The sequence below is a fragment of the Ovis aries genome, chromosome 11 (assembly GCF_016772045.2).
Source record: "Ovis aries strain OAR_USU_Benz2616 breed Rambouillet chromosome 11, ARS-UI_Ramb_v3.0, whole genome shotgun sequence".
Taxonomy (NCBI): domain Eukaryota; kingdom Metazoa; phylum Chordata; class Mammalia; order Artiodactyla; family Bovidae; genus Ovis; species Ovis aries.
Window position 1 is genome coordinate 22,513,015 of NC_056064.1, and position 23,686 is coordinate 22,536,700.

Here is a 23,686-nt window from a genome sequence, read left to right on the forward strand (position 1 = left end):
ACCCCACACAGCCAAGAGGCGCTCTGCGGGCGCCCCTGCCACCGACCGCCCGGCTCTAAGCTTCTCGCCTTTGCACCTGCAGCTTCTTTGGCCCTTGCACCCAACCCCCTCCCCACCTGACTGACTCTTAGTCATCCTTGAAGACTCGGCTCAGGTAGCACTTCCTCCAGAACCCCTTCCCGACTCCCCGAAACACACAGCCCCCTGCTTGTCGCATTCCGTTCTAATCGAAGGTTTCCTAGTCCGTCGCTCCCAGGAGATTGCCCCCGCTCCAGGCAGGCACACAGTGGGCTCTCAAAAACTGCTCGCGGACGCCCGCGTGAATGAATGAGTCACAGAGCCCGGGAGTGTGAGCAGAAGGCCGGGGCGTGCCGGGCGTTGGATAGGCCGTGAGCCAGCCACTCATTCTTTCATTCATCTCGGAGCCCCCCAGCCGCCGCACACACGCAGGGGCTACTCGCGCGCCAGGGCCCGGAGGCGGGGAACGGGAAGGGGCGGGGCCCGGACGGCTTCTCCGGAACCCAGAGGCAGAGCAGGCTGCCCGAGGGCCCCAAAGGGCGTGCGGGGTGCCTGAGTCCCGCGGCCCCAGGCGCTCCTCACCGGCCTCACGTTACCCGCAAAGAATCGAAGTCTCCAACAGGCCGAGTTCCGGCGCCACCGGGTCCTGGGACCCCCGCAGCGGCCGTGCCGAGCCCACCCCCAGCCCCCGCGATTCCTGGGCCGGCGACCCTCGCCTTCCGCATGGTAGCTCCGGGACTGGGTCGCCGCCCGGCCGCTTACCCTCTTCTCCATCCTGCCTGCGAGCGGGGCACCCAGCTCCCCCGGGCCACACGGCTGCGGCCCGCCTCGCGCCCTGTGTACCCACCTTCTCGGCTTCTCGGGTGCGCGGGCGGGGGCCAGGCTAGGCGGCGTGGCCGGCTCCGGAGTCGGCGGCCCTGGCACGCTCTCCCCGCCCAGGGCCCGCCCGGGGCCGAGCCGCTGCCTGTCGTCATCCCAGGCAGGGCCCAGGCCCCGGCGCGCGCGCGCACCTTACGGCCCCGCCCCGGCCGGCCTTGGCCGGGCTCCGGCCCCGGCCCGCGTCCGTGTCCGCGGGGGGCTTGATGCAGCACACTCCGCAGCCCGTTCCCCGGGACGAGGCGCGTCACAGTCACACACACACACACACACACACACACACATATGCACGCACGCACCGTCCTCTGCCGACGACCTGGCCCACTTGCTGCAGTGCTGGGGTGGCGGGGTGTCTCATACGTTTCTCCTTCCTCACCCTAGGGCGCCTTTGCAAACCGGACTCTCCCCTGCTTACCAGGCCAAATCAGTTCTTCCCCATTTGCGCCTGCCTGACTCCCTTCACCCTCCTTCCCCACCCTCACTACCGCTCTGAGCTGGCCAGTCTCAGTTTTTCAAGCCAGACGGGAGAGCCGGGCCGTATTAACTGAGCCTATACTATATGCACCTGGAACTTTACAGGCACTGTTCCTTAGATCTCGGAGCGGCCCTGTCATCTCCGTGTTGTTAACCCAGTTCATAGCCCGGCCCACTGAGGATCAGGGAGCTGGAGAAGGGAGTCAAACCCAGATCCCCACTTTGAAACACTCAGCCTCTGGTGGGCTTAAACCCATCCCCCTTCCTTCCATTTACCCCTTCTTGTCCCTTCTTGTCCGGTCCCTTCACATCCTACCAAGGACCCGAACGCTTCCCCACTGCTCACCTCTTCCCCAAGGAGTTTGCTTGAGAGGGGCTTCTGGGCACTGGGGAGACACTCCCGCCTTCCTCCCAGCCCAGACCATCCCAACTTACTAGTTTGCAGTGCCTGTGGGTAGGTATCAGCTCCACTTACTAGCTTGCAGGGCCTGTGGGGGTGGACCACGCGGATGATCTCCCCGGTGGGTATCAGCTCCACTTGCAGTGCCATCCTGCCTGTGGATAGCCAGCGCGCCGAGCCCCAGGACCTCTGAGCAAAAGCCCGCCTGCCTGCCCGCCTGCCCGCTGGCTCTGGCTGTGCCCGGAACCAGGAATCTGGTCTCACGCTGGGATGGCCACTTGGTTCAGCTTCAACTCCAGCCCCAGGGGATGGGTCTGGTCCAGTGCCTCAGGACACAGCTGGAGCAGCCCAGGTCTGATTGGGAGGCCTCTTGGCCCAGCGGGGTTGGGGCAGGAAGAGGAGGGGCTGAGGGATGGAGGAAATGCCTGTTGTCCCAGGTAACCAGAGGAGCTGATGCAGCCACCCCTGGGGGACCCTGGGCTCCAGGTCAAAGGGTAGGAGGCTGTTCCCCCCAGCAGCTCCATGACTGAGCCTCTCCTGATGCCCTCTCACCGATGTCAGCTGGAGAGCACAGTGACCACTCCCCAAATCAGAATGTACATCCTGCCCTGAGCCAAGAGGGGCCATCATTAGGCACTGAGCCTTCTGCATGTCCCTCCAGCTTGCCTGCCTCCCGGAGCAGGAGGTGAGCTGCGGGGGGTTGAGCGGCCAGAGCTGCTGGGGACTGGCCATGGTGGACAGAGGGAGTTGGCTGGAGAGGCAGGAGGGCACCGTGAGGAGGCCCCTATCCTACCCTCCTCTGGAGCCTCAAATGCTTGAGACGTTGGTCCCTGGGTTGCTTGGCCGGCCGTGGGGAACCTTAGTCTTGTTTGCTCCCTACTTTTCCATAGCACCCTCAGTGCTCCCCACCCCCAAATGTTCCTGTTTTTCTATCTTTATTGTTGCTAAATCACAGCTGACACTTTCCTGGCCTGGGACTGAGCCCTCCGGTCTCTGGCCGTTCCTTATAGGAAGAGCGAAGTGGATGGGCAAAAGCGACCTTTCCAGAGGAAGATGCTGACAGGGGAGGGGTGGAGTCCCGTGGGCCTGCACCGGCCTTGACAGCCCCTCTCGGGCGGGCACCTTCCCCCAGGCACCCTTCCTTGCCTCCCCTCGGCTTCCCCCGCCCAGGAAAGGCCAGCAGAGCTTCCTTCCTTCCTCCGGGAAGCACATCTATCCAGGGCAGGATCATCCCGGCGGCCACACAATGGCCCTTATCAGCCGTGGAGCCAGGCGCAGAGGCCCAGCGCACACGAAGTCTCACATATTTCCTGTTTCCACTCGGCGGGTCAGGGCTGGGCCCAGAGCGGCCATATCCTGACTGGGGCCGAGGAGGGAGAGCACCCCCCCTTCCCCTTCCCGCCTCTCAATCACTGCTGGACTCAGCCCTCCTGGCCACAGGAGGCAGGGTAAGAGTGTGTGAAGACAGAAGGGCAAAGGGGAGAGGTGGGCACGCACAGGACACGCATGACCCAGAGACAGAAGGAGAAACACGGGGATCCCTGGAGTCAGGAGCCCTGGCGTCCCCGCTAAGGGCTGCATCGATCAGTCTGAAGAGCTGGGTAGGATGTTTTGCAATTGTTCTCTCACAGTAATCTTGCGAATTGGAATGCTATTTGTTATTTTATAGAAACTGGGACTCCTGGAGTAGGGTAGAGGAGGGAACCCTACTCGTAGAGTAGGGGGGAACAGGGTAAAGAGGGGACTCTCATTCGAGCCCAGCTCTTGGCCCCATTCCTGTGTTTCTGCATGACACCACAGTTCAGGGGATCACGCCATCTCCCTGGGCTCTCGCTCCCCCCCAGCTACAGAGGAAGGGTGGCAGCATCCATGATGGCCATGCATGTGAGAAGGAAAGACGTAGGGGAGCTCCAGGGTTGGGCTCCTCAGGTGTGTGTGTGTGTCGTGGGCAGAGAGGGAAGTTACCGTGGGGACCTCAGGGTAGAAGGATCTGGGGAGAGGTGAGGCAGAGAGAAGAGATGGTGACATTTTTGGAGAGCTTACCTGCACCACAACTACTGAGCCCGGAGTACGGCAGCTACTGAAGCCCGCACGCACCAGAGCCTGTGCTCCACCATGAGGGAAGGCACCGCAAGAAGCCCGCACGCAACGAAGAAGAGTCGCCCCTCACTGCAGCTAGAGAAAGCCCAAGCAGCAACGAAGAGCCAGCCAGCCAAAAACAAATACATAGATAAAATGATTAAAAAGAAAAATACTAAGGTATGAAGGAGTGCCAGGTGAGAGGGATTAACTGGTGAGAGCAGAGTGAACACCTTTTCTGAGTTCAGCCCCAAGAAGCCCACTCTACCTACTTAGCAGGAGTAAGCCAAGTGCCCAACAGAAACACACAGCCCCCGGGGACCCAGGACCCAGAGGGCCACCATCTCAGAACCTCATTCTCCCATTCCCACACAGGCAACCTCTGTCACCCTCGTCAGACAGACAGGCTAGTCTGGACGACAGGGCCCTCATCCTGGAGTCAAGCAAGAGCCCGTGAACGTGGGCACGTTCCCACCACTATCACAAAGGAGTCACACACAGGTATAAAAGCCACCGTTTCTAATTAACCCCCAATGCAACAGCCACAGAACATGGCCAGCCATGGCCCATCAGAGGCCAGAGGGACAGTTCCAGATGGCTCCCAGGGTGGAGTCAGGATACAGAGCAACTGGTGTCCCTCAGTCTCAGGTCCTAGGATGGGCCTGATGGTCACAGAGCAGGCTCCCTGAGGTGTCTTCTCCTGGAAGAAGGTGACCACTTCAGCCACTGTTGACTCAAGGGAGATGGTGGGCGTGGGGCCAGGCCACATCCACACAGCGCCTGGAGAATGTTCTCTGAAGACCCCCAGGCCAAATTCTCTAGAATGTCTTGATTCCGGCTCCGCCTGCCCCCACTTCTAGGTCCCAGGGCAGAGAGAGAGGGCAGATCTCTGGCCAGTGACAGCAAGCGAGGATAGGGGCAGATGAGATGGACTGGACACGGACCGCCCTGAGAAAGTTGTGGCCAAGCTCCTCTACCAACTGCCAGCCCTTCTCAGGAGGGCACGTTGCGGGCATGGAGCCCGAGCCATGAGCAGAAGCAAACTCTGGTGCAATCCTCTGCTCAGACCCTGGAACTTTCTGGGCTGGATTCCTCGAGCTGGGGGTGAAGGTGGGGGTATGTGTGCGCTGTTGGTAGGACACACCTCAGCCTGTCCACAACAACAGGAGAGCCTGGATGGAGTGCTCCTCCATCCTGCCTACTTGGCCACTGGCTTCTGCTGAAAGCAGGGATCTCAGACCCTCTGCCCACCCCTCAAGGGGACAGGCAACAAGATGTCAAGACTCCTGGGACCCAGTGCTCTGTGTGCCAACCAGTCTCTGTAGCCTGTACAAATGGGAGCATCTCCCCCGCCCAGGAAGCCTAAGGCCCAGGGCAGCGTGACAAGAATGCAGGCCTGTGCCAGATGGGGCATGTGCCTGGCAGGCCTGCCCGGGCGGGGCTGGAAGTGTGTGGGGAAAATTCAGAAGTGAGATGCGGGAGGGAGGGTCCTTCCCGCATCCAGGGGCCTGTCTCTAGATCTTCACTGTTGACAAACTAGCTGGTTTCACTCACACCTCAGCAACAAAAACCTGTATTTAAGGGGCCCATTCCAGAGATCTAGACTGAAGAGAGCAGAGGAGGGTGGCCAGGGTCCCCCTCGGAGGTGGAGGATGCTGCTGCCTCCTCTGGGGTCTGGGCTGGGCCCCCGGCTCCTGGCAGTGCTGGGCAGAGCTGGCTGCCAGCTCCGGCCTCCGCCCTGGATTCACTCTAGCCCGGCTCAGATCTGTGGCTGGGCTTCATCCAGTGGGTCCTCCTCCAGGAAGGAGAAAGGCTGGATCTGCAGGGATAAAACAGGTGGTAAGTGGAAGGGGCAAGGGCAGGTTTTTGCTCCATGCCTTCCGTCTCCCCCACCCCCCAATGGATGCAGCTCCACGGTGGCGGGGGTTGCGGGGCTCCTCGGCCCATGGCCTCAGGGAACCAGCAACGGGCTCAAGTCTCCTGGGCTAGCCTTCCTTTTGTGTTGTTGCTGTTTAGTCACTAAGCTATGTCCAATTCTTTTGCGACCCCATGGACTGTAGCCTGCCGGGCTCCTCTGTCCATGGGATTTCCCAGGCAAGAATACTGGTGTGGGTTGCCGTTTCCTACTCCAGGGGATCTTCCCGACCCAGGGGTCGAACCCAGGTCTCCTGCATTGCAGGTGGATTCTTTGGCGCTGAGCCAGCAGGGAAGCCCACCCTTCCTCTTACCCACCAGTATCTGTTACCTTGAAGGGTTTGCTTATCCCCACCACAGATTGTAGGTTGTTGCTATAGTAAAAAAGGAGAAACTGATCCTCAGTCTCAGGGATGTCGCTGATGTCGATGTACACCTGGAAAGGAGGACGGACAGATGCAGGTCAGCTCTATGGCCTCAGGCCCCATCCAGCTCTCAGCGACTATGTATCCAGCTCTCTGCTCCTTCCAGAGGACAGATGAGAGCTCAGGCAAGCCCCTCTGCTGGCGAGGTGGAACACCTGTCTCAGGTAAGGGGGAAGGTACCTGGTTCAGCCTGTCACTGAAGGAGACCTGGTTGTCCTTGACCCAGACATAGGAGACATAGTCATTAATGTGGCGCAGCCCCACCTGTAGGAGGGGGGGATCAGGCGGGTGGTCAGTGGTTTGGAAGGACACTGGACCCATGTCAAGTCCTAAGGAAAGGATGGTCTCATTTCTAAGGCTGGCCATCATAGCATTATCTGCCTCCTCCCCTTCATGGCCTGCCCCTCCATAGGCAAGGACCCTGGGTGGTCTCTATGCCCAGCTCCCATGAGCCCTCAGAATGGATAAACCAGGGGGGTGTGGCCGATGGGCCCCGTCACCTTGTACAGGCCAATCCAGTCCCAGGGGCTGCTGAGGAAGTCTGCGGCCAGGCAGTAGCTGATCAGCAGGTCGCTCTCCATGGTGCATGGGCCCTCAGGCAGCAAGGTGATCAGCGGGGCAGACACCAATGGCTTCAGCTACACACAGGGGTCAGAGGGGGTTGAAGTCCCACAGCTGCATCCCCTTCCCTGGGACGAGAGTCCTGACTGTGCCCTTCCAACAGGTCAGGGTCACCACGGGGGTAGGGGGGCAGCCAGCAGGGTGGGGTTAGCTGTTGCTAGGCTGCCCGGAGGGTATCAGACCTTGGCTGGCCTGCCAGAAAGAAGGGCCAAAGGCTGGTGGGGGACGGCTGGCCCCGCCAGGGAGGATGGGCCTGGGGCTGGGTGGGTGGGTAAATTGGCAGAGAGCGAAGTACTTGGGGAGGAGTGTGGGGGTGGGGGAGACTGCGGGAGCTGCTGACAGGATGAAGAAAGCAGCCAGGGAGTCGCTCTCAGGATTCCACGGCTTCTGACCCAAAGGCCCAAATTCAATTTGGGGGCCTCTGGTGAGAAGAGCCGGAGGCACGCGGAGGGGCACAACGATATAAAGACACACAAGATGAGGGCAGCCGGCAGCTCAAAGCGGGCTGCAGCACCTCGGTCATTAGACGGCAAGATACAGGAGGAGGGGGCTCCCTCTGCAACCTGAGCCAGACAGGTTTAGCCCTACCTCACACGGCAGGTAAGAAGCATAATGGAACTCAGGAGTCCCAAGGGACAGTACCAGGAGGCAAGGGAAACCTTACTGACAAAGGGTTTGAACACGTTTTTGACAGACAGAACCAGCAACAGCTCCTAAGAACAGGGGTACACCTGACCTGGGAGGAAAGGCAATTGTGTCCTCCTACAGGTCTCCCTGGGGGCCCTGCTGAGCTCTGAGCCAGGGCAGGAGGGTCTAAGGTGTGGCCCGCCACAGCTGTGGCTCTGCCAAGTGCCAGGCAGCCTGGAGATCTACCTCCAAGTCAAAGGTGCAGGTGACGGGCTTATGGTCACTGATGGTGTACACCATGTGGCTGATGTAGCTCCTCAGGAACAGGGCGAAGGGGGCTGAGAGCGCAGGGGTATGGAAGTCGGTCTGGGACTGCCGCTTCAGCCTCCAAAGGACGCGATCGGTCCAAGCAGGCTTGCGCTTTTTCTCACTGGGGGTGGGGGGAGAGAAAGAAGGGGAGAAGGGTCAGCAGGCCAGCAGGAAGGTATCCCCCCAAGCTCCCTCGGAGCCCCTAATGCCAGGGCCTGTTGGCCGCCATGAGATGCCCCAGGACAGAGCTGGAGCCCAGCCTGGCAGCGGGCAGGAGCGTGCCCTGTAGAACCAACAACAGTACATTGGTCTGTGTCAGACTCAGCCAAGGACCCTCGGTCTTGTCTACATTTTTATGAATCGAATGGTGACTCAGAAACACTCTGTCTAAAACCTTCTTACTTCTTGAACAAAAGCAGCAGCAGATCAAAGAGGCTGAGGTTTGGAATGTAGGGTTAGACCTGAGCTGGGACTTGGCTCCCTCCCCTTCCCTGCAACTACAGATTGATCATGGGAAAGGCAAGGGAAGTATTTAGGGAATCTCCCCACATGCCTTCGACCAGAACCATTTATCCCCTCTTCACAGGTGGAGAAAATGGGTCTTAGAGGGGTTGGGACTTTCCCAAAATTGCCCAGCCATGGCATGGTGAAGCCAGGACTCCGGGCCAGCCAGCATGACCACAGGGCACATGCCCGTCGTTGCCAGGCTAAACCCTTTTAGGCCTCAGCTCCTCATCAGTAGAATGGAGATAACAGTAGTTACATCTCAGGGTTACTGAGATGGTTAAATGAGATAAAACACAAAAAAAGACAGCACTGTGCTTCACACAATGCAAGATGCCCACAGACACTGGCTCTCATGAGGCTTGGTTCTCAAGAGTCAACTGAAGACCTGCCACTCCCTTTCTGCACTCCCAGCTTCCCCGATGGGCATGAGAGACACCATACAGCCTGGTCAGATGATTCACTGCTTTAAAACTTTTAAGGACGGACTTCCCTGGTGGTCCAGGGGCTAAGACCCTGCGCTCACAATTCCAGGGCCTGGGTTCCATCCCTGGTCAGGGAACTAGATTCCACATGCCGCAACTAAGACCCGGTGCAGTCAAATAAATAAATGTACATTTTTTAAAACAACAAATCCAGCAAAAACCTTTTAAGGAGTCTTCACTGCCTCCAGAATAAAGTTCAGGTCTCCAAATGTGGCGTTCAAAGAGCCCAGGATTCTGACGCCCCTTATTCTACCTTATCAGCCACCTCCGCCCCAGGCCCACCTCGCCCTGGTGACCCTCTCGAGCCTCTGGGCCTCTATTCTTGCAGCTTTGCTGCCTGGCACTCCCTTCACTGCAGCGAGAGGCCCAGTTCTAGGGCTGTCATTGTCATAAAGCTGCCCCGACCTCTCGGTTTCCAAAGCACATGACGCGAGCACGGCTGCTGTTACACTCTATTGTAGCTTGCTGTTCCCCACTCAGCCTGTCAAGTCAGTGTGAGCTCAGAAGACAAGGAAGGGCTCTTGGTGTCTCCTGTGTGCCCTCGGCATTAGCACAGAGCCTGGTATGCAGCAAGCACTCAACAGTACAGTAGTTAGTTCCTCACTTGGGTCCAGCTCTTTGTGGCCGCGAGGACTGTAGCCTGTCAGGCTCCTCTGTCCATGGACTACCTCCAGGCAAGAATACTGGAGTGGGTTGCCATTCCCTTCTCCAGGGGATCTTCCCAATCTAGGGATCAAACCCATCAATAAGTGCTCATGAAAAAAAAAAGTGCTTGTGAAATACAAATAACTGAAAAAAAACCCAAGCTCACTCTCCCTCCTCAAAAATGCCCAATTTTAACATGGATTTCACATGCTTATAGCTTGAAAGGCTATTTTTGTCTTCTGCTTTATTCACTTACTATTTTAAACAAACATTCCTGCCACACTTTCATCACTTCAATAGCAACTTGGCTCTCTAGCAATAGCAGCAGAATGGTGGTGCCCTGGTGGTGAACTTTGGCTCTAAAATCGGAGACCAGTTGGTGAAAAGTTCTGTTAATGAAGAGTTCTGGGTTGGTGAATTTGGGGAGTGGTGTGCTTGGAGAGGGTGTTGAAGCTCTGTGTCCTTTCCCACACCTTGTCCGACACGTCTCTTCCATCTGCCTATTTCTGAGTTGCATACTCTTAAATCAGTGATCTAGTTTAAAAACAACAACAAAGTTCTGCCCTTGGCAAGTGACATCATCACTCCAAACCTCAGTTTCTTCAACTCTAAGATGGGGTGATAACAGTACTTACTTCAAAAACCTTATCGAGGGAGCGTTCCAGAAGTGGTAACTGGCTACGTCACTTCCGCTCTGTGCTCCTGGTGTGTTTTGACCTTTCACGCTTCTGAAGAGTGTGGGATGTCGGAATGTGGTAGTTCCATCCCAGAAACTACAGACACAAGATCTCCATCCAACCTTGGACAATCAGTGCCTAGCAATTCTTGAGACTTAGTAGTGAACCGCATGAATGCACCACTCTCCCTTTCAAAGCATCCTCCTGTCCCCACTTCCCTATTATGGTCAGCAGCCCATACGTGCAGTCCCGTCAGAATCCTCCCCAAGTCCTGACCACAGCCCCACCCTCCTTCCCCCGCAGGACCTCCGCCTGCCTCCCTTTCCTCCTTTTCCATGGCCTGGCCCACACTCATCACTGGGCACCTGCACTGCTCATTCTTTTGAAGACCTTTGCTGTTGCTGTTCAGTCACTAAGTCGTGTCCCACTCTTTTTCAATCCCCACAGACTGCAGCCCACCAGGCTCCTTCTGTCCAAGGGGATTTCCCCAGCAAGAATACTGCAGTGGGTTGCCATTTCCTCCTCCAGGGGCTCTTCCCAATCCAAGGATTAAATCCACATCTCCTGCTTTGCAGGTGGATTCTTTACCACTGGGCCACCAGGGAAGCCCTCAATCACCTTTACTGAGCCCTTATTATAAAACAGGAGACTGGGGAGGATCTGATAAATGGCATTGACAAACTTGTTGAGGAGCTCGTTTAACAAACAAAAGACAAAGGAACAAATAAGCAGAATAAATATGTACAAACTAAATCTATTCCCCCAGGTCTCCATTCCCGGTGACAGCTAAACGCAGGGTCCCTCCATGCATCATGTGGCTGCGGCAGGCATCTCACACTGTTCTCATCTTCCTAACCCTGGGAGGGCGCCACAGGCCACATCTCCCTTCCTCTCCAGGACACCGACGCTGAGGGAGCCACCATGTGCAGGGGGAGCTGGGTGCCGGCCCACGGTGTTGACCAGGGAGTCAGCTCTCCTCCACTGCACCCGTCTCCTCCCAGTCTGAACCTCAGTGGCCGATTCCGTGTGTAACCAGAGTGGGGCCTCACGAATGCTTTTTTTGGCTGAATGGTCATGACTGAGAACAAGAACTGCTTTTTGGTTTTTTTTAAAAATAATTTTTATTTATTCATGGCTGTGCTGTCTTGGTTGCCGCATGGCCTTTTCTCTAGTTGTGGAGAGCAGGGGCTACTCTCTAGTTGTGGTGTGAGCTTCTCATTGTGGTGGCTTTTCTTGTGGAGCGTGGACTCTAGGGGGCGAGGGCTTTGGTAGTTGCGGCGCATGGGCTCAGCGGTCGTGGCTCGAGGGCTTTAGAGCACAGGCTCAATAGCTGAGATACACGGGCTTAATTGCTCTGTGGCATGAGGGATCTTCCTGCATCAGGGTTCAAAGCCATGTCTCCTGCATTGGCAGGTGGATTCTTTACTAGTGAGCCACCAGGGAAGCCCCCAAGAACTGTTTCTGGAGACGACAGGCACACCCCGGGTTACTGTGCTTTTCATACATTAACACTTAGGCTGAGATTGTGATTTTTACAAATTGAACGTTTGTGGCAAACCTGCATTGAGCAAGACTACTTGGAACCATTTTTCAAATAGCATTTGCTCCCTTCATGTCTGAGTCACATTTTGGTAGTTCTTTTAATAGTTCCAGCTCTCCTACGGTTATAACTGTTAAGTGATCTGTGACCTTTGATGCTACTATCACAGAAAGAGAGGACTTGCCAAAGGCTCCGAGACTGGTTAGCATTTTTTACTAGTGAAGTGTTTTAAAACTAGGTATGTACATTCTTTTAGATATGTTATTGCACATTGAATAGACTACAGGACAGAGTAAACCTAACCTTTCTGTGCACCAGGAAACCAAAAAGTCTGAGTGACTCTACTGTGATATTTGCTTTACTGTGGTGGTCTGGAACCAATTCCACAGTATCTCCCAGGCATGCCTTTGATATGTCTTTACTTTCTAAAAATTAAGACCAAGTAGCTCTGTAAGATTCTCCAGGCTTAAGAGCCTAGAAAACTTGAGCCAATTTACTGGCCCCAAAGGAGCGATGTGTTCCATTTTCGGGTCTGGAAGCATTTTCCTCTCGGCTCCCTATAGATGGTTTCTAAGTGTCCCACTGAACTCTGGACTTGAGTCTTGCCTAGACTGATCACAACATCCTCTGCTCACTGCCGAGCGGGGAGGTGGCCTAGGTTCCTGTCGACTGTAACAAAACCCTACTGCAATCCCTGACTTTAATAGGATTTCCTGCCCTCAGCCCTTTCACCCTCCCCTGTAACGGAGCCGACCTCGTTTCTCGTTACATCTTGGCTCGGGTACGCTGCCGAGGCTGGGCGAAGCTGCGAACCATGCCCGGCACACAGCTCAGTCCTGTACAGCGGGGCAGCCCCACTCAAAGTGCCTCTCATCAGCGCTGCTGCTGACTGATGAGGATGCGTCCTTCTTTCTGTGAAACCTGCTGCCTCTCTGACAGTTCTCATTGACTCCTCCTGGCTTCAGCTGCCCGCCTCCTTACCATTCACCTCACTCTCTTTTACCACTTCCACACAGAGTTCTGGAACCTTCTACTGGCCAACTCCTGGACTCGAGAGTGTTTATTTGGCTCTCTCGCTCTGGGTGGGTCCCTCTACTAGACTGGCTGCTCCTTAAATATCTTATCTTTTCCTTTTGTCCTCTCAGGCTCTCAGTTCAAACACATGCCAGGCACACTGTGCTATATAACCAGGGACGGTCGTAAATCGGATCCAGCCTCTGTGCTCGGGGCATTCATAGCACAGCAAAAAAGGCACGCCATGCTTTAAAAGACACACCGAACGCACTATGTGCAAGGCTTGCAGGCAGCATAACAGCAGGAGAGCTCTTAGCGAAACTGGCAGGGGCCAAGGGAGATTTCCCAGCAGAGATGATGCCTCCACCAGGTTTTCAAGGATGAATAACAGACTGATCACACAGGAACGTTTCTGTTCCCTATGTGGGGCCCCTGCCAACCACAGGCACTAGAGCTGGGATGTTTCAGTCGTGATGTCCCCCTGTAATGCCGTTGTTCCTGCCCAGACATTCCTTCATTTCCTGGGCTCCAGGCAAGGGAAGCATGAGTCTGGATTCACAGACCTCAGTTCAAATTTTTGCATCACTTACTCTGTTACTACCTTACTTAGACCTTCTGAGATACTGTTTCCTTATTTGTAAGAAGTCAGTATCAACACTGTCTACCCAACGAAGATACAGTAGGAATCAAGTGAAGTGATGCGGGCAAAGCCCTCTGCCCAAAGCCTGGCCCGTGGTCAGCACTCAGCGATGTCAGTCACAGTGTGGATTGTATCTATCACATAGAAATAGCACCTGCCTTCTCCTTGGCAAGCGTTTTGCTATCCTAGCCCTGACCTCCTTTCTGCTGCTAGCTGGCAAGACTGGCTGTGCGGACTTCCCTGGTGGCCCAATGGTTAGGACTCCACGCTTCCAATGCAGGGGGTATGGGTTGGATCCCTGGTTGGGAAACTAAGACCCTACATGTTGTGTGGCACAGCCAAAAAATAAATACACATTAAAAATAAATACAATTCATCAAAAAAAAAAAAAAAAGATTGGCTGTGAACTTGGAGGCACTGCGGGCTAGAGGAAAGCCTCATGGGCAACACAGTCTGGAGAGGTCTAGCCCCGGCTCCACTATCACGAGCACAGCCACCTGGGGAAGATCGTGAACGTCTCTGAGCCTCTCTACACCGCCTGCGTGACTTCCAGGCTCCTGAGGCTTCCCTCCCGAACCCGGGGTTATAAGCAGAGTGATGCCTGGCCACGTGGCCTGTTAGCAGCTCTCTTCCTGCGGGCAAGTGTCACCTGGTAGAGGATCTCGGCTTGTCCCACAGAGGCCTGACAATTTCCACGATGATCCTCATTTCCAATGGGTGGCCAGGGAGACGGGCAGTCGCGGACCTGGGCCTGTAGGCCAGTGGGACCCTGCCCTCTTCCCTACTTTCTGGCTTGTGCTGCGGCCCAGGCTGGCCCTCGGTTCCAGTGTCTGTGGCCTCTTCTTGTGTGCACTACCCGTGGCTGTGACCCCACTCTGTCTTGCTCCACACGCCTCAAATGGCTCACGCTCTCCTCATCGCTTGGTGGGGACATTGTGGCTCTGCCACATGGCTTCCGGCCCTGGGCCAGCAGGGCCCCTCTCATCCTGGCCTGGCTGTGGACAGATCTACTTACCGCCTAAATCCCAGAGGACTGGGCTGCCCTGGGGGCACCTCCTATCTCCCTCAGAAGACAATTCTGCTAGGGGAATACAAAGAGCCCCATAACATGTAGGGGGTTATTATTCTTCAAAGAGATGAGGGTCCCTGCCCTAAATCGGGTCAGGGGCTTTGGGTCCGAGCTACTTTTGCCCCACTGCCTAAGTCTAAGGTTTTAGTGGTTACCTATCCCTTTCTCAGTTCTTTAGAAAGGCTTTCAGTAAAACTCCTACCTGAAGACCTGAATCTAAAAACAACAACAGCAGTTATCATGGTGCCTACCGGGTGCCAGGCACTAGGCTAACATGCCGGGTCTTATTTATTTCTTTTTAAATATTCATTTACTTGGCTGCCCTGGGTCTTAGTTGCAGCACGTGGGATCTAACCAGGGATCAAAACTGCACCCCCTGCTTTGGGAGCCAGGAGTCTTAGCTACGGGACCACCATGGAAGTCCTTTGGTGGTCTCAATGAATCCTCAGTCCCATGAAATAGGTACTGTTATCATCCCCATTTTATAGATGGAAAAATTGAGGCTTAAATACCATGACCAAGGTCATTCTGCCGATAAAGCACAAACTGTGCTTCTAATTTCTAACCAGGTGCCCTATCTCTGCATTGTTCCCCATTAACTGCCCCACTGACAACTCCTACTTCATCTTCCTTAACTAGTACTCAACCCACTCACAGCCACGGCAGGACTACTTAACACCAGTGGCTGGCTGAGCCAAGCTTTCTGTCCCCACCATCATCTGGGCAGGACCAGAAACACTGTGGGGGCAGAAGGGCAGGAGTCTGAAGGATGCTGAAGTACAGTCCCTCCCCGATCTCCCCTGCCCTGCCGTCAGCAATCAGCTGTCTTCCCTCCCCTTTGGTTCTACCTGCCCCGGCCCCAGCCCCTATTCTGGCCAGCACCAGCTCCCCATCCTGCTCCCTCCTGGGACAGCTCCCACAGGCAGCCTCTCATCAGGGGTACGGAGGTACCACTCCTGAGAGGTGATGGCTGGATCTAGTCCTGCTCCCCTGACACTTCTAACTGAAGGTGGCTCCCATGATCACAAGGGCCAGCATGGTCTGACTTTCCAGGCCCAGATCTGTGACAGGCACATCCTCTCCCGGTGGGGCCCTCTCACCTGGTGTCATAGTTGTTGGAGTTTTTATCAAACTTGTAGGTGGGTGGGAAGAGCAGGGAGCCTTCCTGGAATTCCCGCAGCAGTGGGTCGTGTCTCTTGGCGATGCTGAGCTGGAGGAAAAGGGATCAGCACTTGCCGTCACAGTGGGGCAAGATTCAAACCTGGCGGTACCCTCCCAGTCAGACTGCTCCTCACTGCCCCAGCCCTGTACCCCACCCCCAGGACAGCAGCTGAATGCGAACGCAAACATCACCCCCTCACTCTCACCCCGTAGTCCCAGGGGAGGGAACCGCCTGGCACTTTCCAGTCCTTGAACCACAGGGACCAGGCTATGAATTCTATTTCCCTAGGGGCTACTAGCAGAAGTGTATCAGAGGGGAGGCTGGAGTAGGCAGATGTCCCAGTGGGTGGCATCTCACCCTCCAGGAGGCAAGACAGGTTGGGAGTGGGAGAGACCACAGGGACATTCAGGGCTGGTGCAGGGCAGGCCAAAGCCCTTCTCGCTCCCTGACCTCACACACACCTGGTGCTGGAGCGCCTCCAGGTGGAGACCAGGCTGGCCAGACAAGCCTGGCTGCCCCGCTCCCAGCAACCAAGGCCTATTCTATTAGACTCTGCCCTGCCTGGGGTCAGGGACTTTTGAAGGCTTGGGAAAGGAGAACGGGCGCTAGGGAACCTCCCCACACCTCCTGCTGACCTCCCTGCCCTTGGGCTCAGAACTCTCCTCTCTTGGGCTCAGATCTCCACTCTCAGATACCTGATCCTTCTCCCACAGGTCACTGTAGCGCTGATTTTTTATGGATTCTCGAACAAAGTGCAACCCGAAGTCCTCGATCCGAAAGTTCATGTCTCCAAACCAGAGAATGAGGCTTCAGAAAGAAAGGAAGGCAGGCGGCCTGAGGGTCTGTGATGGGGTCAGAGCAGGCAGGAGGCCACAGGGGCTCTGACCGCTCGCTGCAAGGCTCGAGCAGGAGGCTCGAGGGGCGGGTCAAAAGCCAGAGGCTGAGAGAGGATCAGGTGAAGACAAGGGTGGGCTCCAAAGGGCCTGTTCTCCTGGCCCCACCAGCCATTCAAGCCAAAGGGACCAGCCCTGAGAGGCAAGTGGCAAATATGGAGCAGGCTCTAGCCCTCCCTCCCTGTCCCCCAGCTGGGTACCCGGCACCAGGTACCCCACAAGGCACACCTGAGAACCAGCCCTTCCCGGGGACCTAGGAACCACAAGGTTCTTGACCTGGGGGAAGCATCCAGAGTTTCTAGGCAGGACAGAGGGGCCAGGCAAAGGGAAGGGGTCCCAGACCCCAGGCAGGCAGAGCTGGAGAGGAGAGTAGACAGGGCATCAGGAAAGAGGCTGCGAGAGGGCGGGAGATGGGGGCAGACTGACTCTGGCAGGGAAGCAGTGACCGGGCAGAGCAGGCTTGCCGGGGCTGGCCTGGGGAGAGGGTCGGGCACGGTTCACAGCAGCACGCTCACTCATGGTCCAGGATGTTGGGGGTATCTTGTGCCTCAAAATTCTGCATCTCCAGGATCCGGTCAAAGTGCTCCAGCCGCTGGTCATTGTTGGCCATGTGGGGGGGCAGGTGGCAGTTGATGATGCTGACATAGTAGCCGTAAAGCTTCAGAAAGATGTTGACACCCCCTTTGTTCCCCTGGTAGGTGGGCAGGAAGTGGGGGGACACACCTCTGTTTTCCCATCCGGGGCCTGAGGGCAGATGGTCTCAGTTCCTGCGGGATCTCCCAGGGTCAGCAGACACTCACCTCCGCACAGCCCAGCTCACCTACCTGCCGTCCCAGGGACACTAGGCCCCCCAGAGGAGGGAAGGCAGCTATGCGGGGCACTGGCCTGGACAGAGTGCCAAGATTCATTTCACCCCCTCTTTTCAATTCAGTCAATCCCTTTTTCAGTTGCCCAGCTCTAATGCCGTCAGCCCTCCCCCATCCAGTGAGAGAAGGCCCCCAGCTCTTGACTCAGAAAACAGCTCAGTCCTTACCCAGTACCCAAAGAGGCCGGTAGGGGTGGATTTAGTAGACAGGACCTGGATAAAGGGCAAATGCTGGTACTTGGCAAAGATCAGTAAGAGGAGCCCTTGCATGCGGACACTGGAGACCTGCGGGCAGAAGGGTGACAGTCATTCATGTCCCTCCAGGGCCTGTGCTGGGCGCCCTTGAGAGCCCTGCCTGAGCCACACGGATGTCCTGCCCTAGGGGTCTAGGGCATCTCAGGGCTGATGGGAGTCTCAGCTGCCAAATGAGGCAATCTGGGGGCTCCGCAGGGGGTGGAGACATCCCACCATCAGGAGGGCACTGACTCTTCCACCCCAGCCCACGTATGGCCAGGTGCCCTTCTCCCTAGTGTCCTCCTCAGCTCCCACGGGTACCATGCATGGAGGGGCTCAAAGAACTTCAGAGATGCTTTATGGGACAATGGCTAAGGGCCAGATCTAGATTCAGAAACCAGCTTGGGCTGTTAGTATTTGATGCAGGACAAATTTATTTTCTCATCGATAAAGCAGGAATCTATCTTAAAGATGCTGAATTAACTGGTAGCTCTTGATATTAATTTTTACTTTAAGGATTCTTGAAAGTAAATGCAGAGAAGGGACATGAGCATGAGAGAGCGGGAAATACTCTGTATCTTGATTTGATGGGTGGCAGCATGGCTACATATATGTATAAAAATCCACCAGACTCTACATTTCATTTCTCCATACATTATAGCTTAGTGAAAAACAATTAAGAAAACGCTACTGAAAAATAATACACATTATTATGGGCAGCTGGTGTCCGTGAACGCCACGCAGAGGAGATGAGAGTGAGCACAGAGGACACGTGTTCGCAGGTTGGGGGAAAACAGCTAATTCTGGCCAACTTTTGAAAGAAAGGTCCCTGTTCTGCAGAAGGACTGAGGCACAAGGAAACTAAGGAATCAGCAGGACCACTTTGAATAGCAACGTCAAAGGCCCAGGACTGCCAGAATGCCTGCGCTCAGCTGCCGTGGAGGTGGAGTGGGAATGGGCCTGTGACCCTCTCACAGCTTCAGGCTGTCTACACCCACCACCCGAGTAGCTATTTCCGGAGCATGAGGTGCAGAGGCCAAGGAGGAAATCCCCGGGTGGGGAGCATGTACTGGGGCCTTCCAGGAATTATGAAACTTGATCCCACAGGCCAGGAGCTCTGGGATGGTGGAGGAGTCAAGGGAGGGGCAACCCTGAACCCAAGACCGAGGGAGGGAGGCGTGAGCACCCAGAGCTGGACACAGGTTGCTACCAATGTGTCCCCAACTTCACTTTCCACCCCTGTCTTGGTCTCTTCCCTTCGCAAGCAAATAGGACAATGGGAGTGGGGAAGGGCTGGCTCCTGGGGGTGGGGGGCACCGACTCCCAGGGAACTGAAAAAGATTTGGGAAGAGTTTCAAGATTAATCTGATCCCACAGAGCAGGTCTGGGTCACTGAGCCCAGCCCCACAGGCTAGAGCCCACTCTGAAAGAGCAGGGAAGTGGGGGTGGGGGAGGGAGGATGGAGGTGGGGGTGGGGCAGGAAAACTTCAGATTGGGAGAAAGGGTGGGGCTATGGGGAAAGGCAGGAGACTTGTAGGGGAAGTTCTAGTTGGAGGAAATGAAGGAGGAGGAGCTAAGGAAGGGACTAGAAGGAGGGAGGCTGGGAGCCTAGGAGCTGGCAAAGGGGATCAGCCCCAGGCTTCTCAACCTGTGGCCAGCAACTTCCGACCTCAGGAACAGGCTGCAGGCAGGGCTTGCCCTTCACCTCTACTCTCTCCTCTCAGCCATGCAAAGGAGGGGCATCTGCAGTGGGTGCCTGCCAGGCCCTCAGGCTGGTCTCCCAACCTCGGGAGGCCCATGGAGAGAGTGAGCTGTGTCCCTGCCACGGGATGAGCTAATTTCCTTGGCTCAAGTCCATCCCACCGATCCCTTGCCAGTGAGCTGAGGTACAAGGAGGCCTCCAGTCTTGGGAAGGGAGTGGGTGGTGAGAGACAAGTGATTTTGCCCTCTGAGAGGGGCCAGCTCCAAGTCTGCAGGAAGAGGCCCGAGTTCAATCTGGAGGGAGCCAAGGGCTTGGGGACTGGCATCTTTTAGCCTCAGCAGCAGGATCACATCTGATGTGACCTCCTCCTGGCTCTGCCCTCCTCCAGAGGACTCACAGCTCTTGTCTCAGCACCTCTGGGCAGATTAGGGTCATGGTGTGAATTCTGAAGCAATCCAGTCACCCAGGGAAAGGGAAAAAGGAATTCTGGTATTTCTGAGAAGCAATGCTTTTTGGAGGTATTTTTAGTGGAACTATGTTTCATCTCTCAGCTGTGCAGGGCAGACAAGTAAGATCCAGCAATCTAGAGCATTCCTGCAGATTCTCCTATGGTCTAAAGATTTCCCAAAGAATACTGGCTCTATAGACTGAGAACCCTTCTCCTCCACATGTGTCTCTTCTAACCTCTGGGTCTCTGAGGATTTGAGGTGCATGTCTGTTAAGATCAGAGGACAACCTCTGATACCAGCAAGAGTCACAGGATACCTGTCAGCCTTAGAGATCACCAGTACAATAATAAAGTACAGCAGTTAAGGACACGGGTTATGAAGTTTGAAAGATCTGCATCCAAATCTGTCATGATCTCTGAGTCTTGGTTTTATCCATATAACACCTATATTTCAGAATAATGTATATAAAGAGTTTGTTTATAATGCTGATGCTTTCAAATTGTGGTTCTGGAAAAGACTCTTGAGAGTCCCTTGGACAGCAAGGAGATCAAACCAGTCAATCCTAAAGGAAACCAACCCTGAATATTTATTGAAAGGACTGATACTGAAGCTGAAGCATCAGTACTTTGGCCACCTGATGCCAAGAGCTGACTCACTGGAAAAGACCCTGATGTTGGGAAAGACTGAAGGTGGGAACAGAATGGGGCAACAGAAGATGAGATGGTTTAATGGTATCACTGACTCAATGGACACAGGGTTACAAAGAGTTAAACATGACTGAGTGACTGAACAAAACACCACCACCAATAAGCACACCATAGATAGTGGCAATTATTATTGCACTCTGAGATTTCAGGCTGGGTCTCTGAGTAGAGATTGGAGGCTGGGGGTGGGGCAGGCAATCAGGTGTTACTAAGCCCTGCTGCACCTCCCCGAGGAATTCTCCCAACCTGAAAAATATCGAGGTGTTAAACTAGCCCCTGGGGTCCCAGCTCAGCTCCAGCTACTTCAGAAAGACACAAGGCAGGCAGGAGCCCCAGGGAACCAGGTGCAACTGGGGTTTGGGTCTTTAAATAAAAGGGTAATAGCATGAAAGCTGGACTGTGAGACAAAGGACTAGGGATTAGTAATAAGAGGTGAGACACATTTCCCAATTGCCCATGAACTTGCAAGTTACCTTGACGAAGCTCAGAGGGGAAAGCACGTCCATGAAGTAACTGCTCCATGGGTCTTCAAAGGCAGTGTCGGAAAGGAGGCTCATGATCCCACAGTTCAGTTCCTGCAAACTGCCCGTCCTAGATCAGAGGCCTGCCCCCTGGCCTGGAGGGCCCTGCCTCTGCTCCGACATCCAGCACTGCCCTCAGCCGACTGTCTAGCCCTGGGTTCTCCCTCCCCTGTGGCTGTCGCTCGCCAGCCCCTTGCCACAGCTGACCCAGGACAACAGATGTGGCCTGGCTCTGATGCAGGCTGAAAGCTCTTGGCCTTCACACTCCAGGGCAAGGGCGAACAGGTTATAGTGGTTCCCCGTGGGCACAACTTGGGACTGGCCAAGCTTACCTGACCCTGATTTCAGACACAGGGATGCGTGACGGGTCCTGTGGACACCTACCCAATGACATATATGTCCAGGTTCAGGTTCAGGTTGTTCAGCTGAAGCAGATCACTGAGGTCTGGAGGGGGTGCGGCAGAGGCCACATTCCACGTCACGACATGTATGCTGAGAAGGGAAGCCATGGAGGAAGGAGAGTGAGACCTCGTCCAGGTAATAGACAGGGGGCTGCGCCTGCTAAAGGCTGGACCATAATCTGTTGTAGTCAGAATGGGAAACGTGTGTTTTTCTCATCCACTGGAGGGAACAGGGGCACTGAACTACAAGCCCTTCATCTTCAAGCCCTCTGTCCCCTGAAGCAGGAAATGCCCACCGTGGATTGGCTGCTCCGTGCAGGTATACAGCTGCCACGGCTGGCGGCACCGGTGCTGCTGACACCAGGAGAGCTGCCAGCGAGCAGGGCCGAAGGTTTTGGAATCAGGCAAGGGAAGGGGTGTGAATGGGGTGGACAGTGAGGACTTTATTAATTCCAATAGCCCTTCATCTGTGGCTTGGTCAGAAACTTCCCACCCCCAACTCTTCAATCCATGGGGTCCCAGGACCACCAGAAAGATTCTGGATGTTCAGTTTTCACCTTGTGAGAGGCCTGAGCACAGCAAGACATCGAATTTCAAAAATAACAGATAATGGCACCACTTTTCCTTCCTCCCTCATCCCTGGAGCACAACCAATTCTGCCAAGCATTTCAGAGAGGCTAACAAGATTCTACAGAGAAGGCAATGGCACTCTACTTCAGTACTCTTGTCTGGAAAATCCCATGGACAGAGGAGTCTGGAAGGCTGCAGTCCATGGGGTCGCTGAGGGTCGGACACAACTGAGCGACGTCACTTTCACTTTTCACTTTCAAGCATTGGAGAAGGCAATGGCAACCCACTCCAGTGTTCTTGCCTGGAGAATCCCAGGGACGGGGAGAGCCTGGTGGGCTGCCGTCTATGGGGTCACACAGAGTCGGACACGACTGAAGCGACTCAGCAGCAGCAGCAGCAGCAGCAACAAGATTCTAAATAACAGGTTTCCCAACATATTTCTCAAGAGTCTACCCGATTTGGGGAAAAACCATCAGTTGGATAACATCCAACTCAGCTTCATATAAACCCCAGGGAAACAACAGATCTAATCAGCAGCTCTCGATAACATATGGCTTCCTCAGAGGCTCAGGGGAAAGAGAGACTTGAAAATCTCTTCATTTGAACAGTTACAGCAGTGCTGCTGGGAAGCCCCCAGACTGCCAAGTACACAGCAGGCAGGGGCTAAAACCCCACAGGGACCAAGAAGAACCAGCAAGCTCCAGGTAAGTCCTAGGCACACCATTAGGAGGAGGATCTGTAACAGCAGAAAATTTAGAATGGGGGCGAGAAGAAAAGGGCAGGATTTCCCCAAAACATCTTTTCTCCACCAGATCCCCGTTCTTAGAGGTTCAAGTTCTAAAAAGCACAACCGGAAGAAATTCTTGGCCAGCTTAAAGCAACTTCCTACCCCTCCCTTTGAATATCAACAAAACAATAGGAAAACCACCTTCCCAGGCACTCAGCCAGAGGTTCTGCGCTTCCTTTGTTTACGATCTCCCCCTGCTGTCCAATGGAGGATTAAAAGGTAGCTCTTTTACTCCAAGGCTCCTTGTTTTCCCAAGGACCTCCAGAGCGGGGATTTTTTGTTTCCACTGTTAGGTCCCACGATTAGCAGCAAATCCTTGCATCGTGACTGGCACTAAGTTGGTGATTAGCGTTGTTAAAGAGCAAGCATGAGACCAAGCTATTATCACTTCACTAAAGGATCTTATCTAAATCTGATTGTGGACTTCAGGAGGTCATAACCGGATCAGGCAGATCCCATGATGTATGTGCTGATCTAAAGAACAAGGTTTCTACTCTAGATCTAAGGAGAGAATGCTTTGTTATAGCTTTAACTTCAAACAGTCTAACACTGCTGCCTCCTCCAGAATCTAACTGGGACACCTGCTAGGGGCGCCGAAGTGGGAAAGAGCTTGGAGGCCTGAGTTTGGAGGAGGTGCAGGGTTTGAGCCCAACATAGCCCTCTTGGATACTGGCCTGGGAGAATGTGAGAGGCCTCTGAACTAGAAGCAACCTATTCGTCTGGCCCCTTCCCTTCCAGTCCGGTTCTGGCCCAGACCCGCAGCACGGATTGGGTCGGAGGTAGCGATCCCGCCCGGGCAGCCGGCCTGCCGGCAGCCGCCTTCCTCACCTGAGCGTTCTGCATCTCGGCTCGGTCCGTGGGCTCATGGCCTCCATCGTCCCCACGCAGTGGCCCGGCCGGCTTGAACCTCGTCGGTCCTGGCCCGATCGGCTCTCTGGGAAGCAGGTGCCGGTCCGCTCACACTCTGGATTGTTTTTCTTCCGGACTCCGGCCCTCCGACTCGGCTTCCGTAAGAGGCGGGGCCGGGGCGCACGGAGGACTCTGGGTGGCGGGTCCGCAGGAAGAGGCAGGACTCTCCAAG

At 55.2% G+C, this 23,686-nt stretch overlaps 2 protein-coding genes across 5 annotated transcripts in view; both read right to left on the bottom strand.

Moving 5' to 3' along the window:
• Window positions 1–2,124, bottom strand: part of MYO1C (myosin IC) — a 24,030-nt gene extending 21,906 nt beyond the window's left edge. The window contains exon 1 of one of the 3 annotated variants that reach the window (XM_027975148.2): window positions 1,844–2,124. In XM_027975148.2, the coding sequence (XP_027830949.1) occupies window positions 1,844–1,918 (75 nt within the window). In that variant the 5' untranslated portion in view covers window positions 1,919–2,124. Of the gene's footprint in view, window positions 1–780; window positions 1,014–1,843 lie in introns of those variants that run through there. The other 2 variants (XM_027975150.3, XM_042255485.2) reach the window with 2 other exon arrangements.
• Window positions 2,125–4,351: 2,227 nt separating this feature from the next.
• INPP5K (inositol polyphosphate-5-phosphatase K) lies at window positions 4,352–23,591 on the bottom strand. Of its 2 annotated transcripts, XM_012185454.5 has the most exons (12): window positions 23,434–23,591; window positions 21,232–21,339; window positions 20,800–20,908; window positions 17,406–17,522; window positions 16,888–17,063; window positions 16,175–16,286; window positions 15,418–15,527; window positions 7,681–7,864; window positions 6,687–6,824; window positions 6,367–6,450; window positions 6,093–6,197; window positions 4,352–5,666 (listed from the first exon to the last, which is right to left on the bottom strand). In XM_012185454.5, the coding sequence occupies exons 1-12, from the start codon at window positions 23,478–23,480 to the stop codon at window positions 5,607–5,609; spliced, it is 1,350 nt and encodes a 449-aa protein (XP_012040844.1). In that variant the 5' UTR covers window positions 23,481–23,591; the 3' UTR covers window positions 4,352–5,606. The 2 variants fall into 2 exon arrangements, with proteins under 2 accessions (XP_012040844.1, XP_012040845.1); XM_012185455.5 differs by lacking the exon at window positions 6,367–6,450.
• Window positions 23,592–23,686: the final 95 nt, after the last annotated feature.

Coding starts and splice junctions, on each gene's coding strand:
- INPP5K (XM_012185454.5), bottom strand. CDS start 23,480: ATGGAGGCCATGAGCCCACGGACCGAGCCGAGATGCAGAACGCTCAG. Junction 17,523..20,799: donor CCCCTCTGAGCTTCGTCAAG/GTAACTTGCAAG, acceptor TTCTGCCCGCAG/GTCTCCAGTGTCCGCATGCA. Junction 6,451..6,686: donor ACTGGATTGGCCTGTACAAG/GTGACGGGGCCC, acceptor CCCCTCCTACAG/GTGGGGCTGCGCCACATTAA.